This window comes from Archocentrus centrarchus, chromosome 21 (genome assembly GCF_007364275.1).
Source record: "Archocentrus centrarchus isolate MPI-CPG fArcCen1 chromosome 21, fArcCen1, whole genome shotgun sequence".
Lineage (NCBI taxonomy): Eukaryota > Metazoa > Chordata > Actinopteri > Cichliformes > Cichlidae > Archocentrus > Archocentrus centrarchus.
The window spans coordinates 34374908-34397212 of NC_044366.1; the positions used below are offsets into that span (position 1 = coordinate 34374908).

At 41.7% G+C, this 22305-nt stretch overlaps 1 protein-coding gene across 2 annotated transcripts in view; it reads left to right on the top strand.

Annotated features, from left to right (window-relative positions):
* The window catches only part of satb2 (SATB homeobox 2), a 54027-nt gene extending 35457 nt beyond the window's left edge, over positions 1-18570 (top strand). The window contains exons 10-15 of one of the 2 annotated variants that reach the window (XM_030757325.1): positions 872-1084; positions 1211-1297; positions 2082-2234; positions 4006-4200; positions 16828-17031; positions 17148-18570. In XM_030757325.1, the coding sequence (XP_030613185.1) occupies positions 872-1084; positions 1211-1297; positions 2082-2234; positions 4006-4200; positions 16828-17031; positions 17148-17642 (1347 nt within the window). In that variant the 3' untranslated portion in view covers positions 17643-18570. The remainder of the gene's footprint in view (positions 1-871; positions 1085-1210; positions 1298-2081; positions 2235-4005; positions 4201-16827; positions 17032-17147) is intronic. The other variant, XM_030757326.1, reaches the window with a different exon arrangement.
* The last annotated feature ends 3735 nt before the right edge of the window (positions 18571-22305 follow it).

Genomic DNA, 22305 nt, shown 5'->3' on the forward strand with positions numbered 1-22305 from the left:
ACAGGGTTGCTCGCTGCGTCATTGAGTCTCCTCCTCCACCTTCGCAGCAGCACAAACACCTGATGCATTCAGGCTGTGCTAAACTGGTTACTGCACGGCCCATTAGAGCAATGTATAATGGGAGGTGGCTCGTAGGCCTGTTGGTGTAGAGGCCAGGTGTCTTTCACTGAATTTTGTGCATCACTTTCTGAAAGTGTATGTGAGAGGTTCAAACCTCTGCTGTAAATCCAGCTTTTCATCTCAAGTTTATGCTACAAAACATGAGTTTTTCTTTCAACGTGATTTACATCTGCCTACTGTCAAATCTATTTTTCATGTCAAAATGCCAAATACATTTTATGTTTTCTTGAAGGACATTCTTTGCTAATAATTTAGAGGTTCATACTGTTGGCCCAAAAATTCATCAAAAGTATCCAGTTTGAATTCTGGATACTTTTGATGTACATTTGCTTTTGTAAATGATGTCCATTAACAAATCAAAAATATTCAATAATCGGTACTTTATTGTTTAGTAGATTAACCATTGTTAATCTATTCAACTGGAAAATAATTATTTGTTTCACAGAGTAAAAAGTGAGTAAAGAAAAAAGAGAAAAAGGAAAAAGCTAATTACCACTCTAGGTTTAAATAAAAGAGAAAGTGAAAATATTCAATTATTTAATTGTGTATTTAAAAAGCTGTTTAGTTTGTAAACAAACAAACAAACAAAAGAAAAGAAAACAAATGAAAAAGCTGAAAGGAGCGTGCATTTCCTAAGCAAACATTATAGATGCTTGATGCTAGAGAGCCGCTGTCGAGCGATAACATATCCTGCTTGAAAGGTTTGTAGTGCTAATGTGCGTGTGTGTGTGTGTGTGTGTGTGTTGGTCAGGGCTTGCTCTCAGAGATCCTGAGGAAGGAGGAGGACCCTCGCACAGCCTCACAGTCTCTGCTGGTGAATCTGAAGGCCATGCAGAACTTCCTCAATCTGCCGGAGAGCGAGCGAGACCGAATCTACCAGGAGGAGAGAGAACGCACCATGAACCCTTCAGTGGGCCTTCCCGCCTCCAACTCCTCCAACCCTGGCGCACCGCGCCTTTCACAGGTTAGTGTGCCTATACTGTCTTTAAACAATGGTCGCCACAGCAGGAAACAGCAGTTGTTTTGTATGTGTAATCACAGTGATGCAAAGATGTGACGGTAACATGCCTTTTGTCGTATGTGCGCTTAGAAAGTGTGGGAGAGAAGCTTGGATGACCAGAAAATCCCAGATACCTGGGCCTCCATCTGGAAGAACAAGGCTAAGATCTGTAACTCTGTGAGTTATCTACCATCTTTAACTTGCCCTCACAAAGTAGACTGCAGCATGTCATGCGCTTTGTCTTAAAACTTGTGCTTGGATTGTTTTTTTCATCTTAACAAATTCCATTTATCATGGAAAAGTGCTTCAAAGCTATCACAGGGACATATTGTAAACATAAAGGACATTATACAGTATTTGGACATTTCCTTCCACAAGCACATGTAGCAACATCAGTGATAAGAAGCACCCCTGTCAGGAAAAATGCCCATTCATGGCTGTGGGTGAATTGGTGCGCTATTCTTATTATGGCTACGTAACATTATCTCAGCATCGTTTACACTGGGGGAATGTGAGCTCGCTGGTCTCTACATGTCTTGTGGATGACTTCAAACGCTGTGTATACAAGCTTTCTGAGAGCCAATACATGTTCATTCAAACAGAAACAACAAAGAAAGACAAAAGAGGAGGACTTAATGACTTTGATCTGTAAACACAACTCATGTGGGGACATGCGCTGCAGATGTGCAGCTGATGTTCATACTGGGAACACTGCATGTCTGTTCTCAGAGCGACTTGGCCTGATCATCAGCCGATAACCTCTCTTCATATGTGTCTGCTTTTGTGGTTAAATTTCATAGTAGTTTCATAAAGTAAATGACAAGATTTAAATAATACACGGTATGCCTTTATGATTGTTTATCGCTCATCTTGTCCTCACAATAACACAATAAGGTTCCTCTTTTTTTTTTCTTTTTTTTTAAATTTGTACTCTGCACTGCATCACCATCCTGTCTTCCAGCCCAAGCCGTCTGGCCCGGCCCCCGACCTCCCACTGAAGCTGGAGTCACTGGTCAACATTACGTCAGGTATCTATGATGAAATTCAGCAAGAGATGAAGAGAGCCAAAGTGTCCCAAGCTCTGTTTGCAAAGGTGGCCGCCAACAAGAGCCAGGTGAGGAAATCTTTTTTTTTTCTCTTCCATTCCAGGTAGATTCCAAGTTCAGTGGCATGTTTATATGTGCTGCAGTTTCTTCCTAATAAATAGAATTCCAAGACAATTTTGATAATTGTATTAAAACCACAAAGCTTGTGGGACTGAGGAGAGCCAAGTCCTCCTCAGGCAAAACTGATACTCTGCCTACAACATAATGTACAGTAACGAGTCATGGACTTCATCACCTCAGACCGAAGGAGTTGTGTAGTTCTGTTGCACTGAAGGATTGTAGCATTTGACACAAAGTCACACAGACTGATGTGTGAAAAAGGTGATATGTTAAGACGGGTAGACAACATGTATGTGCATTGCTTTTGTGTGTTTAGCGAGGTACCCCCAGTTGGTGGGTCTGGGGGTTGCTGAGGGTCATGGCTCAGTGCACCCATCTGCTGCAGCTGGCCAGCGAGCGAGGACAGCGAGCAAGCGGGGGAGAGAGGAGAGAGAGAGATGATCAGGCTATTAGCGGCGCATGCTGCCCGAGGTGGCTGGTTGAACACAACAGCTGGTGCCACAAACTGAACCAGTCTAGCAGATATAATTGAATCTTCTCCATCTCTCCTACCCCCATCTTCCTTTACCTCACACACCCTGCATCCTTCCAACTTTTACAACTTTTTAGTTGAATCTAAGCCCCCCTCCCCACGGTGGAGGGTGCCAGGTTAGGTGGTCTCAGGTTCTCGTCTTTGCTTGTCACAGATAATGAGGTGTGTGTGTGTGTGTGTGTGTGTGTGTCTGGGTCTGTGGGTGTGTGTGTGTGTGTGTGTGAAGCAACTGGGATGAGAATTAGCACCTCCAAGTCTGAGGCCATAGTTCTCAGCTGGAAAAGGGCTGAGTGCCCAATTTGGGTCAGGGACGAGTTGCTGCCCCAACTGGAGAAGAATCTTGGGTTCTTGTTCATGAGTGAGGGGAGAATGGAGCAGATTGACAGACAGATTGGTGCTGCCTCAGCAGTGATGCGGATGCTCTACCAGTCTGGTGGTGAAAAGAGAGCTGACTGTGAAAGCAGTGGTGTTTATGGGTGGATCTACGTTCCCACCCTCACCTATGGCCATGAGCTCTGGGGTAGCGACCGAAAGAATGAGATTGTGGACACCAGCAGAGGAAATGAGCACCCTCTGATGGGTGACTGGGCTCTCCTTTAGGGATAGGCTGAGGAGCTTGGTCATTCAGGAGGGGCTCAGAGTAGAGCTGCTACTTTTCCACATCAAAAGGAGCCAGCTGACATAGTTCAAGCATCTGACCAGGATGTCTCCTGGGCGCCTCCTAGATGAGGTGTTTTGGGGTTGTCCTATCAGGAGGAGGCCTCAGGGTAGGCAGAGACCACACTGGAGAGATTATGTCACTCAGCTGGCTTGGGACCACATAGGTGTCCCCCTGGAAGAGCTGGACGAGGTGGCTGTGAAGCCATCTCTGCTTAGACTGCTTCTAATGTGACCCTGATAATAAATAGATGAATTAATGGCCTCTATGGCCTCATTCATGTCTTTCTTAGCTGCCAATTGCCATACTCCTCCTCGCTGCTACTCACTGAACATGGTAGATGCAAAAACATGCAGCTGTGTGAGGAGATCTAGGCTGTAAAATAATAGCATAACAATTTCTATTCACTGCCTATGATACAGTAACAACAGTCACTCATTCATGTGCATGCCAGCTGCCACGCAATCCACACTTCATTTGTCTTTAACCCTCACCTTTGTTTCCACGTACATCTTTGTCGCCTCTTCAGGGCTGGCTGTGCGAGCTGCTTCGGTGGAAGGAGAACCCGAGCCCAGAGAACCGCACTCTGTGGGAGAACCTGTGCACCATCAGGAGGTTCCTGACGCTGCCGCAGGCTGACAGAGATCTGGCATACGAGGAGGAGTCCAGACACCATCACACCGAGAGGCTGCACACTGTCCTCCACATGCCACAGGACACGCAGGTAAGTGTTTACATGTGGAGGTAACATGTACCTCAGCGCTCCAATGTCCAGATGTGGTATACACTGAGTGGATTTTATTTACAGCTGGCAGTGGGAAGGCATCTCTAGTAAACACATTGAGCAGATTTCCTGCACATCACCTCATCTCATAATGTTTACAGCTTGAAATTGGCGGAAAATAACCGGTCCTCTTCATCACTGCAAACACGTGTATCCTAGAATGTATTTGTGATGCTATTGCTAGATGATTTCAAAACTGTTTCTTTAAAATATGCCCACCCTCTCTGATTACAATGCCCTAAAAAGAACACAGATACAAATATGCTGAACACACAGTATAATACAAACACTGACCGACAAGCATGACTAAGAAAAACATTAGAAATAGTTATGACTGCAATACAGGTTCAGTTTTCACATATTAAAAGGGATGGAACTGTACTTCCCTACCTTCAGAGACCAAATCCATCATTATTATTGAGTCATTATATTTATTTAATCTAAGTATGTGCAGTACTGTTTGATCTCTTTGTGGGTGCACATGTGTTTGTGTGTCCCTGCGTGCCCCAGTGGAACGAAGAGTAAACAGTGTTGCTGGGTGGTGTGGCACTAGAGGAAATGCCCCATTAGTTTTTGAGGAGGAAGGCAGAGGCTGAAGGAGGGCTGAGCGAGAAGGGAGATCGATGCAGGAAGCACGGGAACGTGCTGGCATCTTTGGGTACTGTAACCCTTCCACTCGGACACACTCTGAACCCACCCTGTCCAGCTTTATCTGGCTGTCTGTGTTTTTCTTTTTCTTCCAGTAAATGAATTAGGAAAAGTTGTGAAAATGATTGGAAACTTTTTTTGTTTGTCCCTTTTTTATGGTGGGTACCTTATGTCCAATTAAAAAGTTATCAATAAAAATATGTGTTCATCATTCTAACACTAACACAGAGTAGATGCCAGAGCTGATGGTTAGTATCTATCAAAGTGGCCCAAGGAAGGAACAGTGGTGAACCAGTGACAGGGTCATGGGTGGCCAAGGCTCACTGATACACGTGGGGAGCAGAGGCTGACCCATGTGGTCCGATCCAGCAGATGAGCTACTGTAGCTCACAGTGCCAAAAAAAGATCATGTTGGTTCTGATAGAAAGGTGTCAGAATACACAGTGGATCAGTTTGTTGTGTATGGGGCTGCATAGCTGCAGACCAGTCAGCAGTGATGGCACAGTTACCTTGAAAAGAGTAATCTGATTACTCTTTTAAAAAGTAACTTAGTTACTTTACTGATTACTTAATTTAAAAAGTAACTAAGTTAGATTACAAGTTACTTTATTAGTTACACTGAACAGCTGCCGGTGTTGTGCCAAAAAGTGATCGTCTGCCAAAAAGTGATTTCCGGTATTTGCCAAAAAGTGATCGTCTGTATTTAAACGGCTGTAAATGACTTGTTGACCTATAATCTGTGAAACATATCGCTCATGAATGATAACAGGTCATTTTGAGTGAGAAACAGCATTTCTATCACAAGGTAGAAGCTGCAATCAGTTTTTAGCAAAGTGACTTTTATATGTTTGTTTTTTATGAAGGTAAAATCTGTCGCTGACATTAAAAATGTCTTTTTAAACAGAAATCTGGCTCAGAAGGCTGCAGAAATCACAACAAATATAACATCATAGTTCTATAAAGATATTTGAAGTGGCCAAAAAGCTCTGCCTGTAGCTTAATTTTAAAATGCAAACATAGATTATATAGAGATTTTCTTCACATCTGTATATGCATATTCCCAAATCAGTGTGGTGTCCAGAGAAGCAACAGGAAACGTGTCATTTCTGCAGCTACCTGACTTCGCTGTTTAAAGGTCAAAGATCAGGGTTGGAGACTGAAACAGGATTCACGGCTTGGATTGAGCCTTGGTCCTCTGGTTGAACCCACCAACCTACTTTGCCACGACCCCCATCTCCAAAGCTATTATAGCTCACATATAGTATATACCATATGCCATAAATCAAAAACAGGCAAATGCTCAGACTTCACATTTGGTATCGTGACATGAATCCTACACGGCTTGTTTTGCAGCTCCACCCACCTTCACTCTACCACCAAGCCACTTTTCTGTCTTCCCAATTCAGAGCTTTGTATTGAAGGCTGATGTGAAGATGCAGAGGAAACTGTGGTGGCACCATTAACACATTCCTCTCTTCCTCTCGACAAAGTCTAAAAATAAAATTTACACTCATAACGCCTGTGTAATAACCCCCCCCCCCCTTCCCCCCCCAAGAGACACAAGGAGAAGAACTGTGGTGGAACGCTGGTGATTTATTAATCGGAAATGAGGTGTGTGTGCGTGTGTGTGTGTGTGTGTGTGTGTTCATGTTGCTGTCTTCAGACCCCCCTCTTCTTCCCCGCTTTGTCCCAGATGAAGCCCTCCACCAACCTCAGGCTCCAGCCAGCCTGCCACCACAGACCACACATGTGTCCCATCTGCCACACATACACACAATCTCACACTGATAGTTGGTAATGTGAGCACTCTGTTGTGTTTGGACAATAAGAAGGTCTCTAAAACTGTAACAACCAACCACAGGATACACACACAAAAATGGATGTGGTGCTGCCCTCTGAAGCAAAGCTGTGCACATACCAGTAGTGTGTGTGTGTATGTGTGTGTGTGTGTGTGTGTGTGTGTGTGTGTTTGGACTGGACTGTGTGTATAGTACTATGTTAGAGGCTCTGGGAAATCTCTGACTGTGTCGCCGTGTCTATTAAGTGTGCAGGTGCTCTGAGCGTGTGTGTGTGTGTGTGTGTGTGCGTGCGTGTGCGTGTGTGTCAGTAATGTCAGCAGCATCGCATTTCTTCATGACTGACACAGCCCCGGTGTTTGCTGTACAGCTCTCACTCATATGGCTCTAGCAGTTAAGTGCGTCCCACAGCTAATTTGGCAGAGTCTGCCCTTATAAATAATTTCTTTATTGTTGTTGCTAAATTGATTTCTGCTGCTAGTCTGGAGGTGTTTATGTGTGTGCGTGTGTGATTGCTCACTGTGACCGAGACCCCAGGAGTGGTGGACTAGAACAAGAAGTTACAACTGCTGCACCCTTCCTCCACTCTTTGTGCCTCACTTGAGCCCAAAGGTGCTTATTGCCAAACCCGAAAACAAATTGCTCCATTTTATTTTATTTATTTATTTTAAGTGGGGCCATGGCATATAAATGCCACAACTTTTGCAGTCTGCTAAATTTTATAAAATATATAGAAATGTATTTTGAGGGATTTACAAAACAACAACTTAAACAAAAAAACACACAAACTGAAAATTACAATTCACAGATGTGCCAGAGAGAGACAGAGTTAAGATCACATGACAAAAGGAAAATTCTGGTAAAAATATTTAATTACAGTTCACTATGTTTTAAACAAATGGCTATGACCCTAATCTTTTGAAGAAAAAAAAAGATTTTTGAATACGCTGTAGATTATATAACAGACTCCTCGGTCTGAAACATTAGTGTTAACGTTTTTTGGAGCAAGAAGTGACAATAATGTGATGGAACTTCATTTTTTAAAAAACTTGTTTATGTTTTCTAAAAATTCCAAACTTCTAGATTAACATGTAAAGAAAAAAAATCAGATTTCATTTCTCTGTCTTAGTTTGTTTGCTATGACTTTTTAACTTGAAGATGTCAAACTCTGTTCTTTGAACCATTGCAGTTTATTAATAGTGCAAATAGACAAATAGTCACTTGAAGCATATTTGTAAATGATAACACCTGTGCTACGTTTACAAGGTAACAATATGCAGATTTTGATTGGCTGAAGGTGTTATCAGTGCAGGCTAAAGAGGCCGAACATGGAAACCAGTATCAGTAAGGGGGTAAATTTTGCTGGCTTACTGGCTAGTCAGTGTGTGTGTGTGTGTGTGTGTGTGTGTGTGTGTGTGTGTGTGTGTGTGCGCGCCAAGAAGTTTGCTGGATGAATATTTGGGGCAAAATATTTTGTTGTTTATTTGCAGTTTGTGCATCAGAAACAATTTAATATACCACATTTTTCAGAGATATTGCAGACAGTGAAGTAAAGATAATGTTGCAAATTCTGGAAATTGCTCTTGATTGCATCATTGCGCGGCTGTTTCTGTGAACAGCCGGGATTCTCGGTGTGCGTCTTTGGCTGCCTTTCCTGTGCTGGTTCATATATTTGGTAGAGCTAAGCTACCATCGTGTTACCACAGGTAAAGAAAGTGAGCTGGATGTAACAGCATAATGCCCAACTGGCCACTCACAGCCTGACATGGGTGCAAATGTTGGGTTGCCTGTTTCACAAAGACTGACATGCAGTTCAGACAAACGCGTCAATTTTTAATCCAGGTTTTCACTTAAATCTTTAAAAGACTCAAGTTTGCTGCACCGGCTCTGGTGTAATTATAAAAATATAACAGCGAACACTTCCATGTAAAATCCTCTGAACAATACTTAACTGTAAGGTCTCAGGCAACGGCTTCTAGTCAAAGCCAGCAAAGCTGCAAGAACCTGAGGATAACTCTGAACTGACTGCTTTGCTCCAAAGCTGCAGTAAAGGGCCTACGAGCTGAGAGCGTCACTGAAATAGTCCTGTTGTCTTTGTACACAGAGCTATGCAGGAAAACAGATGCACACTCAGACTGTTACATCTTTTTTTGCTGGGGGGGTTGATTAACAAAGTCATTAAATAGTAGAAAAGATATTATGTGCATTCTTCACCCGCTTGTTTTACCAGCAGGATAAGGCGTTTTGCCAAAAAAAAAAAAAAAAAGTGAAAATATGAACCTTAGATAGGAAAACACAGGACCCATCTTTGGGTTGTCACGCTGATTTAGTACCGCAGCGCCATAAAGATGGGGTGATGTAGGTATGTGGTATTTAAAACAATAGTGATCTAAATGGGGCACCAGACAAATGCAAACTGCTTATGGGTCAAGCTAAGAAAGCGCTCCATTGTACGCTTTCTTTAATGAAACATCAATCTTCATTCGACCCTCCCCGCCTGATAAACGCCCTTCATTTTTCCTGAACTCCACACCCTCATTTTGTAACACAAGCTTACTGTTAAAAAAAAAAAATTCTCCAAACCCAACCTAATGCCAAAACAGCCCCAGTGACATCACCAGGCATTATTTTTCCCAGAGCTGGGAAAGTTCCTGCTAGAGCCATTACACAACTGCTTTCACCAGCTGAGCAGTGCTTCCCATGATGTGTAAATCAATCTTGTTGTGTAAAAACAGTAGATTTTTTTGGACTATAAAAAGAAGTAATACCCATACCTTCATTTGAAAAAGCTCAGGCGTAGATAATAAAATGGCAGAATTCCATTTAGCTGCCTCAGTTTTAAGAGGCAGCTAAATGGATAAATGGCTATTTAACGATTCACTGGAAATAAAACAGAACCGCCTTTAGCATTATTTCCTACTATAGGAAGTCAAAATGTGTGCTGTTAACAAGTTGTGTAAACTTCAATGTTTGTGATTGCCACTGGGCAAAAACATGATGCTGTTTACTTTTACTAGTCCTTATGGTGTCCTGCAAAATTCAACATTAATTTGCTTATTTTTACTCTGTTTCTCTTAATGTCATGGAATATGCTGGAGGCTCTTATAGAGACTGTTATTGCTCTGAAACAAAGACTTACTGATCTTCCATAGAAACCAAAAATTAAAGTGAAGCGGTTCCATTTGAAAGGCAATAATTTTGTTACTCTACTGGCAAACGTAGGGGGTTTCATCACTTAAAAACAGACTGTTAAAGGAAACTGTTAAAGAACCACTGTTATTAATGACACCTGTAGTTATTAAGCAAATTGCCATGTCATTGAAATTTGTACTCATATTATAGTGGGAGCTAGAATTGGCCAAGACATTTAATGACATGCAGGAGATTGTCCTGTGTGATTATGCTGCTGCACTATTGTATGGACTTTCTGTACAACTTGGAGATCAGCACCTGAGCACCTGAGCATCAATGTAACACAAAAAAGCTGACTTGCATGTGTTGACACTACATGTTACTAGAGAGACTAGATACTAGTCAGTCACCACCACCCTACCCAGACACACACACACACACACAGCGGTAACCACTGGTCACTGGGGCAAAATGTGTATGGAGGTGGTTGGTGTCGCTGGGTGAAATTGATCACGAAGAGGTATACCATGCTGCATCAGAAATCTCTGTGATTGCTTTGGTTGCTTACTGCAGTTGCCCATAGTTCGCATGGAATAAGACTTGTCTGCAAACACTTGCCAACTACTTGCTAAGCAGCTGTGAAGCTGTAAAGAGTGCATTGCAACCTGGAAACAGACCTATAACCTTCAAAGTAAAAGTAGCCCCTTTTGAAACATGTTGGTTTCAGTGGTAACCTGCAACTTTTACTATGAAGGCAAATGGTCTCCGTTTCCAGTTTGCGTTGCACTTTTATCCATAGTGAGCAGAGGTTGCCAGGTGGTTGCTGATCAGTTTCTCGGCCTATATGACTGATGCCTCACCCCCAGATATCTGCCCCTCCCTGAGCCTGGTTCTGTTGGAGGTTTCTTCCTGCTAAAAGGGAGTTTTTCCTTCCCACTGTCACCAACTGCTGCTCATAGGGTTTTTTTTTTTTTTGGATTGTTGGGTTTTCTCTTTGTTATTGTAGGGTCTTTAACTGAAAATTGAATTGAATGCCTCAGCTTTGTTATGTTACTGTTATGGCTAAAATCAATAGTGTTTGACATACACAAGTTAGATTGCTTAAGTTTACATACATTAAATAGTTCCAGTGAAGGTTAGTTCATAATATTAGCAGATAAAGTCATTTCAAACTGGCAGTTTGCATGAATTAAACCAACCTCATGTATTACGTTAATAACCTATACAGACACTGGTGATACAAACTGCTTAATACATGAAAAATAAAGTTACCACATACACATTTAAGTGGATCTAACACTGAAAAATTATGAGAGCAATACTAAAATGATCTTGACTTCATCTGGAAATGTCTTGTTTTTATACAAGGAATATATATATCAAGCTCTACAGAACAAACCTACGTTAATGAAGCAGGATTTTGTGATTTCAGTTTGTGTAGTCTTTATTCATTTAGCTTTGAGACAACATATCTGCCTCTCTCTTTTTCTCTTCGTTTGTCTCTCAGCCTTCAGTGCATCCCGGTGGCCTCTTATTCACTGTTGCAGGGTGGAGTTTGGGCTTTTTGGCAAACCACAATTAAGTTAATTGTTTAATTGCAGATAAATGGAATGAATACCACACACACAGTCTGAATGAAAAAAAGATGCGACAATGCAAGTGCGTGCATGTGTATACACATATGACCCTACCACTCAATAACATTACGTGTATACAGTTTTTCATCAAAGAAACATTATTATACAAAAAAAAAGTAATGTGCAGTGACTCATCCACTCCATTAGCCCGGATCCAGTCCTCATGAATCGCAACCACACACACTTCTTTAAATACAAGAGTGAAAGAGACAGACAGAGACACACATGGAAGGAAAAGGGGGAAAATAAAAAACACACTGATTAACAGGAAAGGTGAAGTCATGCAAAAAACCAACAGAAAAGTGATTTTTCCTTCATTACATATTTATCTCTGTGTTAATGGTGTCTCTTGTGGTCACCCCACCCCCACCAACACACACACACACACACACACACACACACACACACACACACACACACACACACACACACACACACACACACACAGAAAGAGAGCGAGAGTTAGAGGTCCTGCAGGACCAGAGCTCATTAAGGAGAAGATGAATATTTCATGTTCTATAATTCTTTCATAGTTCTGCATCGTAATTTGCCTTGATTTACGTTTAAAAGAAAACTTTTTCATTTTACTGCAGTGCACTCACGACGTTGCCAGAAGAGCGAGAGAAAGACAGAGAGAGGGAGGGCAGAAGTGAAAAGCAAAGAGGGGGGAGAGAGAGGAGATGGTTTTCAGGAATATTGAATCATGCCACAAGAAGAGCTGGTCTGGCGCTGGGTTCCAGTGCTTGTGGTTTTGGGAGAGCAGGGCTGCATTGTGTTGCTCTGAAGTGACATGCAGTCCTTTCCAACGTTTAATGGTGAGAAGTAGGCAAACTGGACTGCAGGGGAAGGAGGGATAAAGGTGAAACAGAGCAAATAAACTGTAAACTCCATTTATACTATAAATCTGTCTATAAATCTGAGTGAGAACACATGTGACAGGTTATGTTCAGTGACTATTTCTGTAAACTTGTAGTATAGCCATACAGATAATATTAAAAATGGATTTAGAAGTCCTGTACTGAAGGAAAGTACACCTTTAACAATGCCGTTCACAGCTGCTGTTTTCCTGCTAATTGATAGACCAACAGTGTATTTACCAGGAGACGATTCATTCAATATTGGGAAAATTAGAGTGTTGGGTCAACACGTGTGACCCTCCAAACTACAGATGATGTTCGTGTGTTTCTGTTTCTTGCATGTATGAACTGCTGGTTGGTGCTTTCTTTTAAGTTCATGACCACAACAATCTTTCCCCGACGCTAACTGAGTAAAGCAAGTCCTCATTTAGGTATGCCCATGATCTTTCCCTGCCCTTAAACATGTTGGTTTTAAACCCAAACCATGATCTTTTCCAAACTGTAAGCCACTAGTTTTGGTTCCTAAACTTAACCAAATCTTTACCAGAGCGGTGAATCATTACTGTGACCTTCATATGGCATTGTAAAATGATGAGTAGTTGGGCGATGAGAACCATTTTTAGGAGGGCTTGTTTGCCTGTGAGCTGCAGTGATGCCGCCTCCAGTTTGTGCACATTAACTGACCCAAGAATGGAAGCCTGCTCTCTATGACATATGACCATGGCTTGCTGCTTAGTTTTTAATTAGCTTCACCAAAAACAGCCGATTGGTTTCATGTTGTTTTATCTGAATTTTTACTTGCTCACACACCCACAAGTTCCTGTCCTGCCTGCCGTAAGAAGACTCAAGCTAAAAAAAAAAGTTAAAGAAAAAACACGTTTAAAAATTGAGAGATGGGTAGAGCTCAAAAAGCAAAGATGCAGCTGAACTTGTAAAAAGTGTGAAAATGCAACAGTGGGGACAAAGTTCTAAAAACATAAACAGCTACAGGTGGATGTGGACGGGCAGACGACTCAGGTCGAAATAAGCTGAATGGAAACCAATTTTTAGGAAAACTAAACAAGCACGAGTTTGCTGATACTATTGCACTGCCCAGCATTAACTCAGATTCGACTTGAATCCTATTTTATTATTAATGATTGATAAAATTTTGCATGGTTTAAACATTTATTTTTAAATACTGAAGCAGGGCATGCCAGAAGTACAAGCACTGGGTCAGAGGGTGGTGTAGGTAGAGGACACGGGGAGGTGGGGGCAGGGGTTCCTGGCATCTACAAACTCAAGGCTGATTTGGAGCTGGAGTCATGTTGGCTTGGCAGCGACTCACTTCTTTTGTGTCCTGAAGTATTAGAAGTGAGCACAGAGGGGGGAAAGGAGATCCAGTTTGGTGGTGGAAGAGACAGAAAAGTCGCTAAAGACTGAAAAACCTAAGGTGGGAGAACATCAGAAAGAAGTTGGTTTCAATTCAAGGAAGAGACAAGAAGTCTTTGGAGATGAACTTTGCAGGAGCCGACCAGCCTCGTGTATTCGCTTGTGCTTTCTAACATCATCATTATTACACGAGGGGGTCCAGGCCCCTCTGTCAGTGCATGCATGTGCGGCCATTGATCCAAGAGTCCCTGCCGTCAGCTCAAATAAGCCTAGAAATGATGAAGGTCTGTGTGGGAGTGAGTTTGGGGTGGTAGGTTTCACAATCCACTCCATGGTTTACCCTCAATTTAGCTATTAAGTGTCTCAGTGTGTTTGTATGGGGGATATTTGTGGCTGTGTGGTCCTCATTAGGACATGGATAGACTTTTTTTTTCTTTTTGGGCTTTGCCTCTAACTTGGTATTGCTGGTCTTTTTGCATTCTTACAGCCTTTTTTTCAATATCTAAAACCGTCAATTTGAAAAATGGCAAAATAAGGAAAACCTACTGAATTCCTGTAACCCCCCCCAGGAAATAAAACCTCTGCGAATGAAATCGGAGTAATTTCATGGTCTGCTCTGCCCTCGATATTATTTAAGTAATACCCTGTTATTATTGAAAAGAGGGAGAGAAAAGTGAATGACTATTATCTTTATGTGGGTCCTTTAATTTTAATGCGCCACAGATTTATAGCTGGGCATTCCAGTGGGGAGGCCCCTCCCTGCTCTTAAAGTGAGCGGGCGGGACAGGACTGCAATGCTCTCACAACAGCCACTACCTTCTGACAAACAAGCAAAGTTCCTGCTTTCCCTCCGCTTCATCCCACCCTCCTCACTGCTGTCCAACAGCTGTCAGGCTGATCCTGACAGCCAGAGGATCCTCTCTGTCAGCTCCACTTTTCTACTGCAGCGCTCTGCTAAACTTTGAGCTCTTTGTGTCATAACCTGGATTACTGAATAATCTGAGTTGATAAAAACCCAGATACACTTGTACCAGCTATTTAAGCAGCAACAGTAGAAGTTTGTTTTCCTGTGTGTCCTAACTTTGGTTTCTCAGGCTGCATGTGACTCACTCTGTCTTTACATCACAGACCAATCAACCAGATCAAATTTAAGAACAAATCAATAACCAGCCAGCCAGTCTGGAGGCTTCTCCTGGAAAGTAATTATAATAAGGAAAAATTTGTTTTCAATGTGATGTGTATGAAATACACCTAAAAATAACTACTATATTTAAATGAATGCAGGACTAAAGCATTGCTTTGGATTTGTGCTCGGCCAGAGTTAATACTTCCTTCAGGTAATGAGATGTTTGGGTGTTTTATTTTATTTACTTATTTTTACAAACTCTGCAACAGGAGTACATAGAATACAGACAGAACATAGAGACTAACTCTATGTAAGATCATTTTAATGTACAACAGTATTGTACAATGAATACACATTTTTTAATCCCTGTTGAGCTCTTCATCAAAAGAGAAGCTCTAAACGAGATCAGAAACACTCGAGTGAGTCAAGAATTTAAGGGTAGCGTATATTATATATGAAATATTGAAAGAATATTGATTTTTTTTTTGTGGTAAATCATGCCTAACCAAGAAAATAACAAATGGAGTTCCTCAGTGCTGGAATACTTTCTGCTCAGCTCTGCTGTCACTGACAGACGACCTTTTTGATTTTTGATGAATTTTTGAATTTTTTGAGAAATACTGTATATTGATGTTTACCTTTAATCCCTGCTCCTGCCTCATTCCTATGATGACTCGTTTGAAACTTGGTGTGAGTATTCAATGTGCAAAGCTCTACAAAAATGCTTCAACTTTTTTGTTTTCGATATTTTTAAAATCTTTGCCATTTTTTGAAGAAAAACATTCGTGTTTAACTTCAATGACTACTTCTCCCTTATTTATCAGCTGAATCTTTAGCTAAACGTATTTATTGGGCAAATCTTTAGAAAATGCTGCAGATGAATTTCATTTTTCTTTTTTGTGAATTTTTAAAATTTTCAAGAAATACTGTAGATTGTTGTTTAACTTCAATCGTTAATCCTCCCCTCCTTGTTGACCAATTCTTCTGAAACTTCTTATGGGTATTCATTAGACAAAGTCAGTTTTTATTTATTTTTTTTAACACATTTTCAACATTTGTAAAAAATAAACTAAGTATCAGGTCAATGATAGTGGACTTGCAGCCAAATTAGCTTCAGTTCTAGTGTATCACATACTCCATACATACTTCCACTTATCCTGTTCAGGGTCGCAGGGGGGGCTGGAGCCTATCCCAGCTGACACAGGGCAAGAGGCAGAGTACACCCTGTACAGGGGTTAGGTTAATTGGTGAGTCTAAATTGCCCATAGGTGTGAATGTGTTAGCCCTGCAACAGGCTGGCGACCTGTACAGGGTGTACCCCACCCCTCGCCCTATGACAGCTGGCATACACCCCCCTCAACCCTGACCAGGATAAGTGGAAGAAAATGGATGGATGGAAGTGATTCTCCATACTTTGTCTGCCCTCTGCTATAAAACTACAACAACAGCAGCTTTTTACTGACCTTATCTAAGTACCAATCCAAAATGATCATGTCTTTGTCCTCACTCCCCCTCTACAGTCTGCCCCCCTCTGGGGTTTTGAATGGGCTGGTTAAATAGTGATTTGGGTGTCATAAGTTTGTAAATAAGAGACTTCCTGTCAGACAGCTGGTTGGGATTTTACTAGAGCTAATCTTACACACATTAGGTCAAAGGTACACATTGCTGTTTGAATGCTAGCCTTGGAGCAGCTTAATAGACCGTGACACTGTGGGCTGTGAAGCGCTTGTTCTCACCCTCTGTTCACCCCGCAGCCCTGGCTACTGTGTATTGCAGGAGGAGGGCAGAATATTGGTTGGTTTGTAAGATATTTTGCAACATATAAGGATAGCTTCAGCTGGAAATAACACTTTTTAGAAGTTAAATTATATTTCTGATGAAATGTAAAGCATAAAATGCAAAAAACCCTGTCACATAAAGGCTCACACAACATGTTTATATGCATTTAGATCAATCTTGGCTGCAGTCTTGATCAGGGGTCACTGTGCCCCATTAATCAGCTCTTTTGTCTTTCTCGCCAGGCGCTTCACAGGCCACCCCCAGTCCCCATGAAGGAGCACCACCTGTCTCCAATGCGTGAGGAGCCGTTGTCTGCCCCAGTGAATGAGGAGAGGTCACAGAACATGGGTGCAGGACCTACAGGTGTTCCACCTGGCAATGTTGGCAGTGCAGGAAGTAATAAGAAGCCCCGGTCACGCACTAAGGTAGAGATTGTCATCGTATTTTTTCATTCTGCATTTTGGTATATGGGTCTGTTCACTTTAATTCACATTCTTTGCCTATTTTTTCCTTTTCTGAATCTTGGGTATGTGTATTCTAGATTTCCCTGGAGGCCCTGGGTATTCTGCAGAGCTTCATCCAGGATGTTGGCCTGTACCCAGACCAGGAGGCCATTCACACCTTGTCTGCACAGCTTGACCTCCCCAAACACACCATCATCAAGTTCTTCCAGAACCAGCGGTACCACGTCAAGCACCACGGCCGCCTCAAGGACCTGGGTGAGGGTGCTGCTGCCAGCGGAGGGGTTGATGTCAGCGAGTACAGGGAAGAGGAGTTGCTTTCAGGCTCAGAGGACCCAGAGTCGAGCGAGGATGGGGCTGAGGAGATCTACCAGCCCACAGAGGGGAACAGTGGGAGCACCGGGGGGCTGAACCAACCTCCAACATCCTCCAGCTCCAACTCCAGCCAGTCGTCTTTAGGGCCCAATGCGGCTCAGGAAGAGGGGAAGGACAAAGGGCAAGGCAGGCTTAGTGGATCTCTGGCCCCTGGGAGTTCCTCATCCAGTCCTCGAGAGCAGGCGGACTACCAGAGGTAGAGACTGACAACAGAGGAGAGGACAGAGATAAAGACAGAATGAGAAGAAGCAGGAAAAATGGATGTTCTGTGATAGTGAAGTGAAGAATTTCTTGTGAACTGATGGAGGGTGGCAGCATAGGAAGGTGAATGTCTATCCAGGCACATTAACCAAGAAACCATTGGGCTGAAACACTGTACATCTGAAATGATCAGACAGACTTGTGTACAGTTCCAATCACAGATTTGTAGAGTGAAATTACCTCAATAGAAGAAAACAGGTTACCAGAGTGCTGTGATACAGCAGTAGTTGTATAAATGTGAAAGAATATTCCCCAAGGAATGTTTAAATCATTCACCCCAGATTTTCATTCGTACAAAAGACTTTTAATACTCATGACTCCAACCTCGAAACAGTCGCACCAATTTAGAAAAGCCACTCCAAAGGTGTGGGATGTTCCTCCTCTGTAAAGACCGAGCACAGTCACATAGGACTTAAATGTTGGGCTGGATTCGCCCCCAAACAGTGGCTGGTTCCTGGGGCACACGGAGAACTCTACAATCTAAAAAATGGAAATCCTCAGGACACACATTGATGTTGCTAATGCCTCTACCTGCCTGAGACCGCAGGTAGAGAGCACTCTCTGTGCATCTTCAAGCTTTATTTCATTACGGAAAAAAAGGGCAATGGGCGACACACTTCCCGCCTCTGCCTCACAATCACACTCCAGAAGAGTCCAATGTAACACTTACTGTTCACAAAGACGCTGATATTTAGTGGATGTGCTGTATTCATGTCCCACTTCTTCCCTCCTTCTGTCTCGCCTCTCGAGCCTGGAGAAAGAAAAAGAAAAGTTTTTAAATGAGCGTGGAGAGCAGCAGTGGACAGTCTGGCAGGAGGACAGTGCAGAGGATGTGGCGTGGAGGGACACTCACATTCATGACTGGCACCAATCTCATGTGTGTGGCGGGGTGGGGGTGGGGGGGGGACGTCAAGAAAGGAAAGACAGAGCAGAGATTCAGCAACCAAACAATCAGTCATTTTATATGTGGTAGTCCACCCCTTCCACTCTTCCTCTCCTCTCTCCATCTCACTCTCTCCCCCCTCCTTTCCTCTCTCTAATTGGTGCCCACAGTCTTGTGTTTCACCACACCTACCCGCACTTAAACTTCACCAACCCTATTTATTGCTATCTTTATCCATGATTATTATTATCATTATTGTTATTATTGTTGTTATTATGGTTAGAATTGCTGTCATTGCGTGCTATTTTTAGTTTTTATTTCCATGGTTTTAAATATTGGTTTGCAGAACTGGGCGGTTGTTTGGATAACAAGAGACATTAAGAGCGCCCTGCCCTACAAGAAGAGGAAGAAGGGGAGCGGAGAGAGTGAACGAAAATAAAAGAAGCAGTTACTGAGTGTTATTGGGTGAAAAAAAAAAAAAGCCCTGTCATGTTGTATTATGCCAGTTTTTTATAGGTTTGTTTCACATAAATAGTAAATTTGCTGAAAAGAGAAGAAAGTAAAAGTGTGCTTTTTTGCTGCAGTTGATGACAATCTACTTTTATGAGCCATTAAAGAAACATGGCAGGTTTGACTCTGTTCTTCACTTTTAATGTCTGTAAATACCCATCATGGGATAAATTGTTGTTGATATACTTTTATTTTGCTGAGTGACTTTAATTGTTTGAGCCAGTTTGGAAATTATTATTTTTTCCTTAAGACATCTCAGTGGAATCGGTTCATTTCATTGTGAAAAGCAAATTCAGTCACAAGACTATTTAAAAAGAACGCAAGCATCTTTTTTTTTTTCTTTTTTTGTTTGATGTCTCTTGCAATTGTGTAAGTATCGAGTATGTCTGGAAGAAGATCTGAGCATGGATAGCGACTTGTTTGACTATCCCGATCGGCTGCTACACTCAAACAGACGACCTGCCTTTTTCATTTTTGCGTCAATCACTCTATATCATTATATTGTGCTTTTCTGTATGACAGGAATCAGGGTTAGACTCAAATGCAGTTCTGATGAAATCTTAGTTCAGTTCAGTGTTGAAGTGAATTAAAACTTGTGAATTCAAAGAGTGTCTGTTTTTATTTCTGTCGATTTTCAAGCGTTTTATGCATCCTCCCAAATACATTCATGCATAAAGACACACAGAAAGACACACGCAGGGCTAAACCTTCCAGTAAGCCAATCAATTAAAGGTCTGTGTAAAGCCTCTGGGGCTGGGATTTCTAATAAGCGTGGGGGAGTGACAATTATTTAGAAATGCAGCCAGCACTCTCAGATTGGCTTTTCCTCTCTCTCTCCTGCGTCACGATTCGAGCTACTGGAAGCTGCGGAGTCCCACTTTACCACTTTACCCAGCAGACATTAAAAAGAATGCGCCTGTCATTATTATTTACTTGTTATTTTACTACAGTATTTGGAAAGAAATGTAAAAGAATTACCACAATAAGCAGTTTAGTTATGTGGTTTCACTAATCTCTCTGTTTTCAATGAATTTGAGACAAAAAACAAATCCAGATCACATGGGCTGCACCTCTCTGCCATCATGTTAGCTAACCTTTATAGTAGTAGAAAAAGTGCAATAAGAACCAGGCCATTTAATGTGAATTTCTGTTTAATGCGAATGTATATAAAAGATTTACAACACAAGGCAGCAGATTTGAAAGATTTCTGTTGATTTATCACAGTTATTTATTACAAACATTGCATGTAATTACCAGACTGACCCAACTCCAAACTGAGAGCAGACGGACTCCATCTTGTTGCCAGGTTATTACTGTCTTGATGCACTGAAGTTAGTTTGAAGATGCCAACTTATTGTGAGTGTTCACAGACGTGGTTCCTGGATTTGAAGCAACCATTTCAAAAGCATTTTGGTCTTGCTGCAGTCTCAAACCACTGTGTGACTGTAGCAACTGTGACATGAATCAACAATGGTCCAGATAATTCCAAAAGCCTTTGTTTTAAGTCTAAATTATTTACTACAGGCAGACAGAAAATTAATATGGCACATCTGTGCTAACAATTTCCTTCTATGTCACCTGCTCTGGTCCCTGGAAGACAATCAGCAATGCTTGCTGGTTTCTAGCTTCACATTTCTCAAAACAAAGTCACCAATAACCAGAGATTGTGCATCAGCAGGTATGGTGGGGAAAAACGGTTCGAAACATGGTGTACGGAGGGCTGCTGTTTGAAGAAAATAAGAACAACCCCAGGTTTACTTTCAGCACTGTAGCCAGGCTGACAAAGAGTCAGAGCTCTGTCGATGCAACTATTCCTTTAATCTTAACTAGTAATGACTTCATGAATTTCTTAACAAATAAAATTTTAACCATTAGAGAAAAAAAATATTCATGACCATCTCACAGACGTATCATTATATACAGCTACTTTCAGTACTACTGATATTTATTTAGACTCCTTCTGTCAGATTGATCTTTCAACAGTTACTTCTTCCAAGCCACGCCCTCCACTTTACCCAGCTGTTTTAGCTAATTATAGGCCAATCTCCAACCTTCATTTTCTCTCAAAGATTCTTGAAAGAGTAGTTGTAAAACAGCTAACTGATCATCTGCAGAGGAACAGTTTATCTGAAGAGTTCAGTCAGGTTTCAGAATTCATCACAGTACAGAAACAGCATTAGTGAAGGTTACAAAGGTTACAGCCTCTGACAGTGGACTCATCTCTGTCCTTGTCCTGTTAGACCTCAGCGCAGCTTTTGATACTGTTGACCAAAATATTTTATCACAGAGCTTAGAGCATGGGTTTTCAAGGTGCAGTGGTTTGAATTATACCTATCTAATGGAATTTGTTCATGTAAATGGGGAGACTTCTTCACACACTAAGGTTAATTATGGAGTTCCACAGGGTTCTGTGCTAGGACCAATTTTATTTACATTATACATGCTTCCCTTAGGCAGTATTATTAGAAAGTATTGCATACATTTTCATTGCTATGCAGATATACCCATCTTTATCTATCCATGAACCAGATGACACACCAATTAGTTAAACTGTAGGAATGTCTTAAAGACATAAAGGTCTGGATGATCTCTAATTTCTTAATTTAGACAAAACTGAAGTTAGTGTACTCAGGCCTAAAACTCTTAGAAACATGGTGTCTAAGCAGATACTTACACTGGATGGCATTACTTTGGCCTCCAATAACACTGTGAGAAATCTTGGAGTCATTTTTTACCAGGATTTGTCCTTCAATGCACATATTAAACAAATATGTAGGACTGCTTTTTTTGCATTTGTACAATATTTCTAAGATTACAAACATCCTTTCTCAGAGAGATGCTAAAAAACTAATTCATGCATTTATTACTTCTAGGTTGGACTATTGTATGTGAGAGTCCTGACAGGGACTAGAAAGAGAGAGCATATTTCTCCCATATTAGCTTCTCTTCATTGGCTACCTGTTAAATCCAGAATCAAATGATCCAAGTATTCCTTTAACCTTCTCACATACGAGGCCTTGAATAGCTTATCTTAACAACCTTATAGTACCAACAGAGCACTTCACTCTCAGACTGCTGGCTTACTTGTGGTTCCTCAGGTATTTAAGAGTAGAATGGGAGGCAGAGCCTTCAGCTTTCAGGCCCCGCTTCTGTGAAACCAGCTCCCAGCTTGGGTAGGGAGACAGACACCCTCTCTATTTTTAAGATTA